Source organism: Cyprinus carpio, chromosome A18 (genome assembly GCF_018340385.1).
Source record: "Cyprinus carpio isolate SPL01 chromosome A18, ASM1834038v1, whole genome shotgun sequence".
Taxonomy (NCBI): Eukaryota; Metazoa; Chordata; class Actinopteri; order Cypriniformes; family Cyprinidae; genus Cyprinus; species Cyprinus carpio.
Genome location: NC_056589.1, coordinates 18,131,374 through 18,149,625, shown reverse-complemented (window position 1 = coordinate 18,149,625; position 18,252 = coordinate 18,131,374). Strand labels below are relative to the sequence as shown.

General features: G+C 38.3%; 1 protein-coding gene across 15 annotated transcripts in view; it reads left to right on the top strand.

Annotated features, from left to right (window-relative positions):
• LOC109108812 (myocyte-specific enhancer factor 2A-like) overlaps window positions 1–18,252 on the top strand; it is a 91,430-nt gene that overhangs the window by 18,253 nt on the left and 54,925 nt on the right. For 14 of the 15 annotated variants that reach the window (XM_042775194.1, XM_042775195.1, XM_042775204.1 and 11 more), the window contains one exon: window positions 13,965–14,185. In XM_042775194.1, coding sequence (XP_042631128.1) covers window positions 14,132–14,185 — 54 coding nt within the window. In that variant the 5' untranslated portion in view covers window positions 13,965–14,131. Of the gene's footprint in view, window positions 1–6,511; window positions 6,773–13,964; window positions 14,186–18,252 lie in introns of those variants that run through there. The other variant, XM_042775196.1, reaches the window with a different exon arrangement.

Sequence of the window (18,252 nt, the reverse complement as noted above, 5' to 3'; positions counted from 1 at the left end):
TAGTTGACTTGCCAAATATGTTTTTTTTTTTTGTTTGTTTGTTTGACAGTCTCTTGAAATAAGCAACTCTGCAATTGTATTTTTCTTTAGAGAGAGATGCAGCTTATGGGTCAGGTTGCCATCATGTCATTTTGAAAAATCACACAAGGGGAAGCATTTTTTTATCCTGAACAGCTTTTTGCTTTAGATTTCAAGCAAATGACATGTAGCTTCATTGGTACTGCCTTCTCTTCTTTCATAGAATGTCTTTTTTTTTATCTGCTACGCTGTCTGTGTTTGTCTGTTGAGAGATTATTGTGCATCAATCTTTCTATATATATATATATATATATATATATATATATATATATATATATATATATATATATATATATATATATATATATATATATATGATATATATATATATATATATATATATATATATATATATAATCTCATCAGTTCACAACCTTTCCCAGTTTATGAGTCATTGGCATCCATGCTGCCTATATTGCATAAACCTTTTACATAATGGAGTATTGGAGAACAGTGGGATTGAAAAGGATTGAAATATCATAGGGAAAGAGCATAATATCAAATATTTATTGTAAGCTGCTCTTAAAGTTTTCTTGTAAAAACCTAAAGTATCTCACAGGTCAAGCAGAGGAAAGCATTCGGTGTCTGCTGTGACAGCCAGAGTATTAAAGTGAGGATTTTTTGTTTTATTTGGCTGCAGAGATTACCTTAGTTATTGTAATGTACATGTAGATGGTTTGTCAATTGCTGATATCAAGATTTGTTTTTATATATTTTTGAATTTTATATTTTTAGCACAGTGCTTTAATAGCATGCTAACAGCATGCTGTGTTTTAGTTGTTAGACATTTTGTGGTAAAACCATCTTGGAAAAGTGGTGTCTTTAAATCCATCCCATTTAAAGCACAACTGTACTCTAAGTAGGCAGCTCACTAGGTTTTGGAAAGATGTCACAGTATTTTCACGGTATTGTGAATTTTCAGTGATTTGTCCATTTCTGTGAGTTGTGTGCGCATTATGCATTAATGCATGGCATCTTTAATAATCATGTTTCACTTTTCCCTGAGGAGGAAAATCTCAGTTCATCTCCACTGTTTATCATTTCTGAGCTGAGATTTGCGCAACATCAAAAGACCGCCATGCCAGTTAACACAACTCACAGGGTGGCTCTGGGCAAAATGGGGGGTTGGGGGGGAGTAGTTCTGAGGGTGGGCAGACACTTGTGCATCAGTGTGGGGGATTAGTTATCTCTGGTGATGACTCTCAGATGGACAATTATGCGAAGAGAGCCAGGAACACATGCCATCACTTCATACAACAAGTCCAGAAGAAAACTTTCTTGCAAACATCTAGAGATCACACCGACTTTGTGTGTGTGTGTGTGTGTGTGTGTGTGTGTGTGTGTGTGTGAGAGAGAGAGAGAGAGAGAGAGAGAGGGAAAGCGGGTGGGAGAACGAGCATACGAGCATACGTTTCATTTATCAACAGATTCATAAAAAAACAAACAAACAAACAAAAAAAAACTTGAAAGATTAGTTGAATCTGAAAGTTTTAGTGCCAATGTTTTACCTGCAAACTCCTGTTGTGGTTTTAAAGTCTATAACCCTTTACAAAAAAGTACAGTCAAAGAGCGTATTTAAATAAAGTTTAATAATAAGGCTTACCAAAGTGGGGAGTAAGAAAAATCCTATGCTGACTTTTGTGTCAAGACATTGTGTCAGCACATTGACATACTGTCAGAATGGATTTTGCTGGTGAAATTATTTTGAAGACAAGCTCACAGTTCTTTCTTTTTGTTTTCTCTTGTGATGGAAATGTTGGGTAAGCTGGTGTAGATATGATGTCAAAGATGATAACACATCAGTCAAAGACCCTGATATTTTGGTGGTAAGCTTTAAGTTACCCAGTTAAAGAGAACATGAAATTGCATTCACAATGCTTAATTTTATGCATCTGAAAATGATTGGATCATGAAAAGTGGGCTTTCCAGAAATATATATATTTTTTAAATCTTAGAATAATATTTTAAAAACACACTGTTTTAATAAATGTCTAATCTCAGTGATTCATCAGTGCATATAGCTGTTTTTATAATCTTTTTTTTTTATCAAAATGTAAAAACTTGCTCCACCTTTGAAATGACTTTTCTTTTCAACTGATGTAACCGAGGTCACTTGGGTGAAAAAATAAAAAACTAATTGAGAAAATTATGCGAAGGGATTTTTTTTTAAAGATGATTTCCCACTTGGATTAGTTTCATTCGAAAATGTCACATAATGGAAGCTAAACGTGTCTCTGTCATATTGTTGTCTTTACTGTAGATCATGATAAATAAACTCTCCTCTCACATTTTTGCTGGAAGTTGGCTTGTATAGTTAAACGTTGTACACAGTGTGTTTTAAGTATTCAGTTGTTTAGTTGATACCCTTTTAAAAACCACTGCACTAAACTGATGGCTTGGCGTTCCATCACTTTTATTATAGACTCCAAAATCCCAGATCCCAGTTACAATTAACATGAGCAAATGTTCACCTACCCAGTGCAGTGGTCTCCCTACATGAAATGGATCTAACTGTTCGGAGAGGGTCATCGCTTTATCCTTGAGAAACTGAGAATCCATTCATCGGCTCGGCTTGGAAACCTGACTGACGCAAATGGATCACTGGGAATATGAGTGTCCCAGCAGTAATTATGTTACAACACAGCTACCGCACACGACCAGAGGGTAGGGGGTGGGCGGTGGTGAAGAGAATAGTGATACTTCTCTTGTTTCATTACAAGTTTTTTTCCCCTCTTTTGTCCTTTTCTTATTGCCTGTCATATTTACACACACACACACAAACAGACAGTACACAACGAGTGCCTGCTTTAAATCAGTCATGACATTTACCATGTGCTGAAGAGTGAACTTCACAGTAGCACGTCACACCTAACGACTGTGCAATCAAAGGGAAGTTTTATGTGAGGCTAGTTGCACTATTTCTTTCTTCTTTTCTGCTTGTGACTTTTATATTTTCCGATGTCTTTGTCATTTTTTCTCTAAAACATTTAGCGAGTGCTGAAAGAAAATGATGTAATGGATGATCAAGGAGGGGACAGAGGTGGGAACAAGAGCCATATTGAAGTTTTCTCCATGGCTTTCTCAGCACGGCCCCCAAGGCATCTTCTCAGTCAAAGTCACCTTGTGTAGTCTGCCCCTCTCCCAGCTCTCGACCTTGCTAAAATCCTTGATTGATTGTGGGCACGTCTAGTGTGTGCTCTGCATTCTCTCACTGTGAACGTAGCATGTTTGTATTGCTTTTATAATTTGAAGTAATAGACATTCTATTCATGACAATAGCGTAGTTTATAGTATATTTTTATATGAATTTTGAAATATTGGTGGAAAAATTGCATTAGAATCAATAAAAAAATGCTGGAATATGCTGCATGACTTACCCGGATTTTTGTCCTGATTTACAGTCTGGAGAAGTTGATGCTAGTTACCGAAAGTCAGAGCCATTTTGCATATTTGAATTGACAGATTTCATAGAAAATCGCTTAGTGTATGATGGTCACAGACTCAGAATTTTTAGCTTCAGACTATGAATCTGTTCAGATTTTTAAAGTCGTGTAGTTTCAAGCCTTAAGATGTGATTTACATTTCCAGATTGCATAAAAAACTTAATTGAGATTGATTAAAGTATCCATTCACCCATCCATTCTCCAAACAGCTTGTCCTAGGGTTGCAGTTAATGTTCTATTAATTTATTAATTAATTGTTTTATTTATGAGCTTATTGCTTTTTATTAACTATAAATGAAGCAATTGATTACATTTAATAAAAGAGCCTTAGTGGCTATAGTGTCAGTTTCTATTTTGCTGTTTTAATTGCAAATTACTTAATACATTTTGATGCATTAAAGCCGCAAAATTGGATAGAAACAGATTAAGAAGGTTAAAGGCAGCAACAAAGTGAACAGAAGTGATTAAATTTAATGATAATTGGTGCTTTGAGATGACATAGATAACATTGACTGACACTTACCTATAAATGTAAAAACCTCTTTACAGTTGGTAAAATTGAACGAATATTGTGTAAAAGAAACCTGATAAACGATTTTTCTCTCGTGACTTCAGTAAGTCTGCAGTTATTACTGCAGTTCAAGCCTGGGAGAGTTTGGATGTGGTGATGGCATTTTGGAGGTGAGAAGTGGCTTTCTCTCGCTCACCTCCCTGCCTCTGACACCGAGCTGTCCCCTGTTATAGTTATACACGAGCTGCGCGGAAGATGGTCTCGGCTGGCATTGATCCGGACAGGGAGTATAGCACGGTCAGAGGAGAGTTGTTGAATGGACTGTGCAGTCATTAGCAGAGATTAACCACCCAATGGCTGCCTGCTCAGCAGTATCAGAGAGCTACTCATCAAACAAACCCTATATATGAACAACATCTATATCACAGAGATAATGACAGAGATCAGACTGATGAGACACAAAGTAAATTTAGAATCTGTGAACATCTGCAGAGGGTTTGAATAAGGGATTTGCAGTATCAATGGTGCAAAGTTGATATGTGTCATGCTTTCTTGGAAATGTCATTTTTTCTGGTTACACAGGACTTTGTTTCTCAGAACTGTGCTTAACGGTATCCAAATACAGCTTTGTGTTTGGGTCAGCCAAGGAAAGACACAGTATTCCGTCACATACGTAGTAACTTGGAGCTCTAGGGACATGTCTTTAGATCATATTTCACTAATAGTATTGTATAATGTCCCCTTTAAGGAAATATTCACCTCCTCTGTCGCTTTCCGCTGTGTGAAATGAAACTTGTTTATTTTTAATCACATCCTTCCTTTTTATGATGCAAACTGCAAGTTTCCAGATTTAAGCATGACATCAGCTTTGAATGACATCAAGACGGGTTTAAAATTAGTCAAATTTTTAAGAAAATCAGTCATTGATTTAGCATGCAAATGTGGCCTCCTAGTTTTTATTGTGTGCCAATATATCGCAAAATCTATCAGATTGATCCTGTTACGTCTAAATTAGATTCTCTAAAGCTGTGAGATTTTATATATGATCATTTCGTTTTTCTCCTCAAGCATTATCTACACACCATGCCCTGTTCTTTTATTCTGTTCTCTTATTATATTTTGCATAATGAAATGCTGAAATATAAATGTAAAAAATCTCTAGTTCACGCCTTTGTAAGATTCCTCATAATTCAGTCTCCCCTCCAGGGCACTTTTTTTTGTTGACATGTACATATGTACCATTTTTCTGAAACAGTGCTCATATCCTGATCATCTCAACTTGAGAAGAATGTGGAATGTGTTTCAAACTCATTTGTCCTGCTGCATAACATCACCTTAAGCCATGTTTTAAAAAGGAAGTTAACATGGTGTGAAAAGTTCGTTACGAGGGAGCGCGTGCAGCGTTATTCCATCTGTGCTTGCACACACTCCTTCTCTGAGCTTCATTTCTTCACGCACACTCCTTTGCTGGATCTTATTAATTATATCTCATTAGTTGCCTTGGAAACAGAGGTGAGGGAATGGAGAGACTTAACAAGGGAAAGAATGAGAAGATGAGAGCCAGAGAGAAAGGAAGCAAGAAATAGAAAGGAAGAAAGACAGCAGAAAAAAAGTGTGAGGTGGAAGAGGGGAAAGTGGCGTTGTCAGATTAGCATCGGGAGACATTAACAACGACAAAGCTCCCGAAACCGGATGCTTTACCATGGACTGCTGGAGAGGAAGATAAGCACACATTCACAAAGGCAGAGACCGGCAACCCTCCTCCCCATCCAGGCCAGGGCCGCCACATCTGCAGGTACACATCCACCTCTTAGAAGCAGAACAAAAGCCCAGGCTCTCAACCCTCCCCTTTTCCCTTGTGTTCTTATGTCAACGTGTCAGTCCAATCCCAAATGAAATCCCAAAAGTCTTCCCACCAGACCCACAACTGCAGCACCACACTAAATAGAGGCAAATCAATCCATTTATGTTTGTAATATGCTGATTGTATGTGGTCAGACAGTGTGGTCATATGTATTTTAAAGTTGAAATACAACATGGTCTACTGCAGATCTGTCCCATTTTATGGCTTCATCCTTCTTTGGTGTGTTATCAAATGGTGGTTGATAGTTATGTAAGCTGGGAAGGTTTGAGCTTCTTATCAGTGGAGGCCAAAAAAGGGAAGCCTGGTGTTGCTTGTTTAAAAAAGAAAAAAAAAACAACACAACGAATGAAAAGAATTGAAAGTGAGCGAGAGCTCGGAAGAGCATGCTGCGAAATGGCCCTGGTTGTAAACATAATAAACATGGTGGGAGAATACACAGGAGATGGACTTGTGTAGTTGTTTAGTCTCCTACGGACAGGAAGATAACAAGGGGAAGGATCAGAGCAGATGCTTGTCCCAATGGCTCATGTTCGCCCTTTCTTTTCTTCTCTCTCTCTGTGTCTCTCTTCCTCTCGCTTTTTCTTTCCCACCCTGTCTAGCTCTTTCTATAATGTCTCTGACTGCCATTGGCTGGCTGCTGTTGGTCATCTGAAGGGGTTTGAAAAACAGGAAGTTGACGAGCAGGATGTAGGGAGTGCGCTCTGCCCACAGCTTGTTCTGGGACGTTGAGCTTTCAGGGCGGCTTCACACAGGAAACAATGCTGTCATGGTGGTGCCCGAGATTCTGGACACTGCCTAAAGTCTGAAAAGTAGTGACCCTCTCTTCTTTTTCAAGTGCTGCTGTCACTAGGTTGTGCTTTACACCATTGAAGTAAGGTAGGGAGGATTTTATATAGATATTGCATTTATATTTCCAGATGCTGTTCACTCGTTAATAATTCAGTTTCCTCCTTGCTCACTGAGTTAATTCAGTAGTATTTATGCGAGTGATTTTTATATATATATATATATATAATTTATTTTTATTTTATTTTTATATAGACGGTTTCATCGGCAACAACATAAACAAATGTTACTGTGCATGCGCGCTTTTGTGCCCCTAACTTAACTTTACATGCTCATGTTTATTCAACGAAGCCTTTTGGAAAATCGGTCAGTTTTGATATTTTGACTGCCACAAATAAATAAATGTATGGGAAACACATCCTACAGCACAACCACCTGAGCCCAACTTCAGTCTACTCATCACCTTAACTTTAACTGTGTTTGTAGACTGTGCCATAGCCAGACTGATAAACAAACACTGACCGGAAGTTAACTTAGGGCCAGGCGTGTGCGCCCCATGAAACCGTCTATATATTTTTGTTATATTTTTTGAATTTTCAAATTTTCAAAAAATTACAATTTTTAATAAAAACAAGAATTCAAAATGATCCATTATGAAGTAGTCAATTTATGCATGGTCTGTAATTTTTTTTTTTTTTTTTATTAAAAAAGAAAACACTAAATCGAAATAGTTTTATTTTTGGCATATTTTTTTTTTATTTGACAGAAAAAATACTTTTAATACTTTATATTTTTTAAATACTTTTATACTTCAATTTAATGTGTAAACATTTTTTTTTATGGTAAACACTTTCACACTTGATGAGCTCTATAAATATACAGTACGTGGAAGTTTATTTGTAGCCTGTAGTCACTCATATTCTTGATATGTTTTCAATATAGTTCAGGAAACCCCAGTTTATACAGATAAGGGATTAGAGGAACACTCTCCAAAATGATAGGTTTGTGTAAAAGTGAGGTAGTAATGGTTTGGCGGGCAGATGAGGGAACGCAGTGTGTGTATGTGTGCGGTAATTACAGTGGGAGTAGGGCATGTTTTATTGAGTGTGAAAAGGCCTGACCCCAGTACCAGACCTCCCACTCTCACATTGGCACGTTCCGAAGGGATAGAGAGTGAGACACCTATCACTAACACATGGCTTGTTTTTCTCACATACGCTCACGCCCACTCGCACACGCATGCACAACGCAATCATTTATATTCATATAAACCCTCTCATAATGGGATCATCTCAGTTACAATACACAATCCTCCCGAGCAGTATGAAGGACATGGGAGTTAACTTGTTTATAAGACAAGGGAGTGTCAGCATGTCAGATGGGGCCTCTCCTCTTCACATCTTGAGATGTTTGATAAATGCATGTTTAATATCTCACATGGAAACCAAACCTATATTACGTTAGACAAGAGAAGTTTTCTCAGTGCGTGTGAGAGAGTGTGTTTGCCCTGTATGTCCACCTGTGTTCGTTCGTGAGCAAGTGAACGACCCATGTGTAGCGAGGTCAGGGTCAGTGCAGTGAGCACATGGACATGTCTCACTAGAGATCGGCTTTGCTGTGCATGTTCTATGTGTCATGTACTCCTATTGATTTTCATGTCAGACCCTAGCAGTTACTCCTATAGAGACATATTCCCTGCTTATCGATCATAGTGACTGCAAATGTTAGGTAAGCAGCTTTCAAAAATGCTGGACTGGTTTAAATCAAAGATGACCTTTTGACCAGGTGCACCGCATCAAGAGAGCAAATTTGGAATGCATTTTTGCAAATATATTATTGCATGTTTTACTCAAGAACTGTACTGTTGTCACAGATTACATCACATGTTAGTTATCTTAATGTTCACTTAGTTTTACATTCTCTACCGTTCATTTTTGGCTTGATAGCGTGCAGTGAAAGAGTGTGTAATATTCAGGAGAGCTGATGTAATCAGCAGTGGTTTCGAACTGCTGGCTCTGCTGCCCATGTCCTGGAGTGCTGGTGTGATCCAACAGGCCCTTAGTGGATCCCACCCACAGCCTTCAAGCCCCAGTGCTTTCACCCTACTTTTCTATAAACCCAGCTCAGATAGGAGTTTTTATGTTTTATTTTTTGCTTATTGCGTTTTTGATGTGACTTCTGCTTTTGAATTCAACTGTGAGGTTACTACATACAGTATCTTTTATGTTGATCTGAGGTAAACAGTGATAAACCACACTGACCACAGTCAAATTGTGACTGCAAAAAAGGCAATTTCATATAAGTTTCATGTAATCTTTAATAGGGATGCACTGATATGAAAGTACTGGCCAGTACCGATAAACTGATATTAAAATTCACATTAATACACTATTTTGTCTAAATTAATAATTTTATATTGCAAGTTAATTTATTTTGAGATATGCTAAATATCAGCCTACATTTATTATTACTAAATAGGGTTATGCCGGTATCAAATTTTCATGTTGCGATTAATTGCTAATGCTTTTATCACAATATTGAAATTTAGTTTAAAAAAAGTTGTCATAATATAGTAACAGTAACATAACAGGTTAAATAACTTTTTTCTTATAACAAAAATAACTGAATATTTAAATACAATAAAGCAATACAGAAAAATATATAAAGTTAAATGTTTTACACAGATTAAAGTGCAAAAGAACTATAAAGACCACTGGGTATCACTTTACAATTAGACCTCATTAGTTAACCTTATTTAATGCATGAACATTCACATTGAGCAATAGCTACATTTGCTACAGAAGTTATTAATCTTTGCTAAAAATACAAGTCTTAGTTCATGTTAGCTCATAAAATAACACAGTTGCAACTTTCGATTTTAACAATGTGTTATTAAATATTGGAATACCTAAGATTAATGAATGTTAAGATGAATTTTTCATTGGCAGTTTGTTAACTAATGAATTAACTAATTTTACCTAATGAAGCCCTAATGTAAAGTGTTAATGAACAAAAAAGAATCAAAACACTTTCAAACAATAACTAGGGCATGTTGTAGTCCAGATTAAAATGTGGCATGCTTTGGTAATGATTATTTTTTTAAGTCTAAATATTTAAGTATTTGGCGCATGGATGAACACTATAGCAAATCCACAAATCTGAATGGCTATTTAAATCTATTTAAATACATTTTAGAAAGTAGTGCAGCTGCTTTATTTATGGGGTTTCCAGGGTAACAGCTGCATTTTCTCTGGTTTAGCGCCATCTGCTGTCAGAGAGTGAATGTGCTTTCATTCAGCTCGTCTCTCACGTGTTCCCTCATGTGCTTCTCATGCATGCTTGTTTACATCAGAGCGCACACACGTCTTTCAAGCAGCATACGCCGGTGTTGTGCATTTTGACCCGTTGATGGGAAAAGTATTCTTAAAATGAATCCCAAATTCGGAATAATTTGTATTGTATAATTATTCACAGTATTTAGAAGTGCCCACGATAACAATATCGTGCATATTCATTACCGTGATATATCGCATTACCGAATACTGGCACATGTCTATTACTAAATTATTTGATGTGTTTTTCTGTGCAACACAAAATATTTAAGATATTTAAGATATTTTTGTAAATACAATGAAAGCAATGGGGTCCAATTGTTGTTTGAACCTCAACATTATTCCTTTTTTTGTGTTCTGCAGAAGACATACGTAAGTAAGACATAGGATGAGTACATGATGAAAGAAGTTTCATTTTCAGGCAAACTAGCCATTTAGAAGTGAATTGAGAAGTAATACACTCTCCTGGACCAGATTAATTACAGGAAATAAAGGTGAAGTGAGAGAAGAGGAGGGATGCCAGAAGCATTGTCATTGGAATGAGGTTTAAGCAGCCGTTTATATATCATTAGCATTGTGGTTGACAGCATTAAATGATCATGCTCTTGGCACTTTTTTCTTCATAAAGACCATAAAGAAACTCCCTGTTTGTCTCAAAAGCTAGAATCTGTAGGGCTGGTAGAAGGAGAGATTATTTACCCATGCACACTGCACATTCTCACTCAATGTAAATGTGTAAAACAAACAGTGTTTCTATCAGATACACTCACATAGCTCCCTTCAGTTAAATATGACTGTAGCAGATAAGCCATGTACAATATATCATCAACACAGTCAGTACAGTAAGATAATCAGAGAACTAGTGTTTATAAAGAACTAGAATACACCAGACTGTTTTTTTTTCTCCACTGTTTTATGTTAACGTGCTAAATATCTACTGCATTTCTGTTAAATGCAGCCTTGGTGACCATAAGAAACTTCTTTTTCTTCTTCTTCTTGCCAACACCAAAAATCTTTGCCATCACCATATCTTTGAGTCACTTCTGTCTATAATTAATTTTAATGGATTCTGTAATTGCACATGTTCTGTATAAATTAACATTATAGTCTAAACAATTGTCTAGGCTCATGGACAACCTGAGTGAAACCAGGCCTTATGAAACAGGGCCAAATGACATCCATTCTCCTGTATCTCTGTACAAGACACCACCTCTCCACCAGTGTGCCAGAATGTCTCAGAGAAATAAACAGAGACTCACGATCAACAAAACACACTTGTGTGGTAATAGAGTCCCGTTCTGGCATGCGCAACACAAGTCTTTCAGAGCTTCACTCAGCCTGCCCGCGCTGCAGGACTGTAGCTTGTCTATTTCTGTTAAGTTGACAGAAATGTCATGACACAATGCATTACGCTTCTGGACCTGCAGTCTCTGAGACGAGCATGACAGCTCACAAATACAACATAGAGCACCAAGCCTGGATACATGTAATTATGTTGTGCTGTGTTTGGATAAGCAGAACAGCATTGTTATGCACACAACAAACACAGATAAAGCCTGCAACTTCAACCATGTCAATTTTCAATCAAGGAGCTCGTAAGCTTCGGAAGGTTAATCCAAATGTTTTCATTTCAGTTTGACTGATTAAAAAGTGAACAAATAAACTGTTCATTTTTAATCTCTCAAGTTTAAAGTTGTTCATCGACTGTGAATAGATTGTGATGCATTTGCAGTCGATCCACTCAGCATAGTTTCAACCCAACACAAATCATCCCCCAAAACTCTCATTTTTGTAGGTTTTGTAAACACATTTCCACCATGAATGTCTTTCAGTATTGGAAATAATATGTATTTTTTATTGATCACACAATTAGCATATTAGAATGATTTCTGAAGGATCATGTGACAATGAAGATTAGAGTTATGGCTGCTGAAATTACAGCTTTGCCATCACATAAATAAATGATATTTTAAATTATACTGGATTTTGAACAATAGTGTATATCTTTAAAATTAAATGATTTAATTTATAATAATAATAATGGTCATAAATAATGAATGAATAATCCCTCTGTCAATCCACTCTGCAGTCTTTCACCTTACTCAAATCACTTCCATTGTTGTATAGGTTTTCTAAACACATTTTCATCATGAAAGTTTGAATATGCCCGGCACTCATAACAAACAATATGCACATGTCGTGAGGATGAGCATCGAGCGAAGAGCTGACTGTTTTTCCTTCCTGCTGGAGGGACATGGTGACTGAGAAAGAACAGTGTTGGACTCAGAGGCCTGGCGTGATGTGGTATAGGGAAATGTCTGATTTTACCTACCTGTTGTCAAAGTTTCCTTCTGTGGACAGACAGCGTGATCTCACTCCTAATAGAGACCTGCAGACACCTAAACACCCGTTTCTGTTCAGCCAGTAATTATAGTGTTTATTTCCTGTGGGTCACTCACAGCCTCCTGGTCATCAACTTCCAAATCTTTTTGCTGGCATTGTGCGGCTACAAAGCGCGTTGCGCTCTTTCGGCCTCTCTGGAGGAGAGAGTTTCTGCTCTCCCTCAGTGTCTCTCAGATGTGAGATGTGGTTACATAGGCATTTTCTATTTACGTGTTCATCTGTGTCCATGCTGGATGGAAATGATGAATGCTTCCTCTGAGAGGTAGTCGGCTCTTTGTGGGCAGGTTTGCAAGGGGAGACAGGGACAGAAGTGGGAGAGGGAGCGACTTGTGGGCTCCCCAAGGGCAAACTGTGCTCTGAACCTTCTTGACTTGGCTTCCACGCTCTCTCTCACGTGTGAATTGCCTCATCTGGCCCAGAGGATTTAAACTAATGTCAGCCCGAGACTGGGTGCACTCTTAATCATCTTAGGAGTGAGAGCTGGCAACAGCCGGGGTTATGACAGGGAGAATGAGGCCTACTTGCTGTCTCCTGAGACGCTGTGCAGAGGCAGGGTGTTTGTGCTTGTGTCCTAGGTTGTGTCAGAGAGAGATTCAGACAGAGAGATACGTGGGAAGCAGGGAATTGAGTAAAGAAAACAGGGCGAGATGACCAAAGAGACATTATGCACCATGTGCATTCTGAAACCAGACAGATGACTTTATGACCCGCTTATTGGTGTCATATTGGCTTATATGTTAAGGGTGGCTTCTCTTTAAGCCTGAAGTCAGCAGGAAGCATCCACATGCTTTTCGTCTCTGCTTATTAGTCTGCTTACTTTCATTCAGTTAACTGTCTGTCACATAGCCGTCAGTCTGCCATGGGATGCCATTATGATGCCTATTAAAGATTGGTTTAGGGAGTCTACACTTGAGAGAAAGTTCTGTTGGAGCGTTAGACAGATAGGATTGAGTAGATGTTTTTGTAGTGTTAGAGTACTGAAGTCCTGGCCAGTACCAAGAAGCCGATAATTATTTTCTTGTTATGGCTGATAACAGACAAAATTACATTATATTAAATAATACAATTCTTTAATATTTTGTCTAAATAAATACTAAACTAAATGTGAATTTAGGCATCACAACATTATTAAGATTACATTGCATTCATTGTAATGTATAGTATAATTTTACAATTTGAACTATTAGGATTGTTAAAGATTAAGTCAGTTTTAGAAATCAATAGTGGTAATCTAAATATAAAAATAGGGGGAATTAGCATCACAATTACCAATCTACTATCCAGTGTTTTAGTTCTTGAGACTAATAATAAATGTGAGTGGGCCGATCTCCAGGTGTTGAAGAGAAGCAGGTGTGAAGATAAGAAATCATTGTGGGTCTCAGTCTTATATCCTTCCTGCATGTTTTATGCAGTGGAACACTTTGCATTTAGTCACTTTCATCTGCATCAGACCTCCTCTTTTGAGTTTTGCACATTTCTAATGTGTTTTCTCTCGTTTTGTCTTCCTTCTTTCTTTTTCTCTTTACTTCACTCATTCTGATTCACAGATCGCGGTGTGGACACCTGAAGAAAAAGACGCAGAAAGAAAAAGCGTGAGAGAGAAAGACTCGAGAAGAAAGAGTGGAGTACAATGTGCTAGGGGAGTGAAGGCAGACAAACTCTCGTGTTTTTCTGATATTCTCGGAGTGTCAGAGAGACCAAGCAGGACGCCAAGATGGGACGGAAGAAGATACAGATCACACGGATCATGGATGAGAGGAACCGGCAGGTCAGTAGCTCCTTTACACATCATCCCTCTTTGAATTTCCAAAGTACACTTGTGTCTCAGAACATAGTGAGATGCTATCTCAAAAGCATTTTTGGACATCATAGGTACATTTGGAATGAGGGATGAACAATATATCACTACCATATTGGTGATTGATCGATATTACAGAAATATTTTTTATATCTTCTAATTATTACATTTAGATTACGTTTGGTGTCATCGAACACTGAATTTCTTAGAAAAGTCAATTCAAAGTTCAACAGATAAGATTAATTCTTTAATAATAGGAACAATTTTATAACACTGATAATTGTTATCATCAAATATATGGTAAATGTAATCCAAATAAATATCTTTTTTTCATAATGTAAAATATAATATTTTGATTCATAAATTCACTTGGAGCTTTTAAAATCTGTGTTTTTGAGTGTTTGATTTTTTGAAATTTGATTAAATTTTAGATAATTTTTTTTTATTTAGATAACATTTTTAAAATTTAAATAAGATTTTATCATTGACCATAAACAACATAATCAGCCATACCAGCCTGAATTTTAATATTGGTGCATCCTTTATTTGGAATATTTGAAACCTAGCCCAAGACAGAACCATAGTTCAGTCAGTTCATCAGAGAGTAAGAAATCTGTAATCTGATTTTTTTTTCACTGGTTTTGGATCATAAATACATAGCTTAAAGTAAAATTAAGGATACTTACACTACTGTTTAGAAGTTTTGGGTCAGTAAGATACCCAGAAAAATGTTAAGCAGCACAACCATTTTCAAAATTTATATCAATAAGAAATGTTTCTTGAGCAGCAAATCAGCATATTAGATGATTTCTGAAGGATCGTGTGACAATGAAGATTGTAATGGCTGCTGAAAATTCAGCTTTGCCATTACAGTAATAAATTACATTTTATATTTATTTCACATTGTAATAATATTTCACACTATTACTGTTTTGAAAACTAGATTTTTATCAAATAAATAGAGCCTTCTTACAGACCACAATCTTTTGAATGGTACTGTATGTTATTTAAGGAATATTTTGTGTGATAGATTCAATAGAACTTGAATCCCTGTGTGATTTTGTATACAGCAAACACAACAGGCCTGAAAGACCCATTTGATTATTGCTTAGTTTGGGCCATCTGTTCATTGGCTAAACATGTTGTCCCAGCATTCCTGGATAGACACACAGCAAAAGCCATAAAAAGGGATTGGGACACATTTCCAGCCATATTTACAGACGCGGCTCCCACACACCACCCTGCAATTTCAGTCCGGACAAGCTGATGAGGCAGAGAGAGCTGGTGCGAGCCAGTCAGTGTGGCAGTGGCATGGAGCAAGGGGTGACTGGGGTGAAGTGGGGCGACTATGCCCCCCCCTCGCTCTCTCCACACTTCTGGGTTTGTGCTGGGGCCTGGCAGGGTCCATTGCTCCCTGTGGTTGCAGCTGCTTGGTAGTAATTAGGAGCAGCCACTGCACCACGGCACCCTCTCATTACAAGGAGGGACAGTGGGACACGCTGTGCCCTTCTCTCTCTCTCCATCTTCCTCTTTCTGCTTCTGTGTCTCTCTCTATTTTCCTGTCCTTTCCCCAGAAAAGTGCCAGTGATCTGGCCAGTGACAGAGACAGACTGGAATTCACCCTTGTCTACTTACACTAAATATAAATAACATAACACAGTCCTGTCTGGTTGCGTTCTCTGACACAGTCATTACAGAGAAGGGAAAACACACATACAAAACAGATGTGAGGCACATATATTGCCGCTCAAACATACATTGCATGTGTAATGTCCATTTGAAAGGGGAAGTCACTCCATTTGTCATTTTTAAGGATTTGATCATGAAAAAAGTATGCTTTTAGTCTACATCTCTTCAGCTAGACTTGCACCCATTCACACCCGCTCAAAATATCATTTGCACTGTCTCGTCGGTGAAATAACTTTCTTGCCATGCTCACAGAAAGCTAATTGAGGTTTTGCTCACTCTCCTGAGGGTGATAACATAACAGCCCGTGCCCTCCTCCCTCCTTGCCCCCAGCTCTCGTCCCACCTCTCTGACAGTTACTGTGGAGGTAGCAGTTCAGCCAAGTGAGAAACTCGAATTTACAGGACAGGCCAATTATCAGCATAACACCAGGTCCTGGGTGGGATCCAAATAAGAAGGCAGGCAAAGAGAAGATGTCTACTAGAAACATCAGCATCTGCACTATCTGCCCCAGCTTACAACATCAGCAAAAATAAAAGAAAAAAATAAAAAGCAAGAGAGGGGAGGAAGATTCAAGAAAAAGAAGAGAACGGTAATGTAAAATCACTTTGTGACTGGCTGTTTCTTTAATTCAGTGTGTCCAATCTTAATGGGATTTAAGAAATAGAAACATTTTTTAAAAACAGAATCCGCCGTTGTTCATCACGTACTGCCATCGTGGCTAGTTATGATAAAAACTGATTATCATGGAAAATATACCTTTTATTGAATTTTGCGAGATAGAATCACGTATGTTTAGTACACAGTGTTAGAATATCTTTTGTGTTCCATGGAAGAAAAAAAGTCACACATGTTTGGAATGACAGGAGGGGGAGTAAATCATTTTTGGGTGACCCCTTTAAGAATTCAGTTTCTCGCTGTGGCTCACAACTTTAAACATATCACAATACCGCCTTCTTTTCTTTTATTGCCATACACACAAGCACAAGAGACAATTCACCGCACGGTAATTAATAATTAATTTTGTCCGTCAGAATCCAAATTTCACAGCACTCATTGGAGAGAGCGGTTATCAGTGGCGCACAGGCTCGGCCGTGAGTGTGGTCGACTTGCTCAGCAGAGAGTTTTTGGAGACAAACGGAGAAAGATGTAAGCCCTTTATTAGAGCTTTTGCATGCATTCGCACAAAGTTCTTCCCCCTCACTAGTGTAAACCCAGTCTCCTACTCACTCTAGGGTGCGCTCCTCACCCTGGGGAGATGGCCATTAGCATACTGGGCCCGCTGAAAGAAGACAATTAAAATCCTAATCTGCGCGGCTGTGCTGGGAGCTATCTTTATTCATTGTATTAGAATGAGAGAATGCCTTAAGTGGCCTAATTAAATACAGTGGCGGTACTGCACGCAGCACAGGCTTCAGCAGGGGTGTCTCGTATCATTATGAGAAGGGCTCTGGAAAGCCTGTTGACCTATCAGGATTTATTTAGGAGAGCGTAGCGGGGGTCGAGAGGTCCGCAATTGCAGTATCTGTCAAAACAGTGGTTCAGAGGCAAGCCGCGGGATGTTCATTGTACACATATCTTGCAATATTATTCACCCATGAGGGGTATGGAAGATCTTAGTGAGCGTTGGATCTTGCTCTTTGATTGATTTGCCAGGAAATTCACCAGGAAAAAGTCTGAACACACACAACAGATGTCGATTCAATCATTGATTGAGTCCCATCAGTGGAAAAAAGAGATATGAATGCATTATTTTATGAGAATGAAGACAGTGTTTCGGCTCTTACTCGGCAACACGCTCACTCTTTATGAAATATGGAGCTGAAGGTCTTGTCATGCATGCAGCCCTGTCCTTCTGGAGCTTTCCACCAAAAGCCCCTTAAGTGCAGCCTGTAGGAGGAGGATGGCATGACAGCGAAAGGAGAAGAAGAAGAGGAGAGGATTTGGTGAGCCTCACCGAACAGCTCAGGCTGACATGCTAATTGCAAAGCTGTGTAAGGGGAACGACTGCCATAATAGCGCAGGAGGACAGAATGATCCTGAACCCCCCTCCCTCTCGCTCTCCACCTGTCCGTCGTCCACTCTGTACAAGCTCTGATTTCCTCTATGGCTCTTCAAGCCTGTAATTATTTGTCCTGATGATGTCGTACACCTTTCTCATTTGCAGCGTGTGTGATAGTGGTAGTAACATGCTTTTGAATTACTCCCCTAGTAGAAAACTTATAATTACGGTGATGGTCTCAAAAGGACCCTAATGAGTGCTGCCTGTCAGTGTTAAAACAGCATCACTCCATTGTAGCTCTCTGTGCTCTTGTGTTGTGACAGCTCTTTGATTCACAGAGGATGGAAAG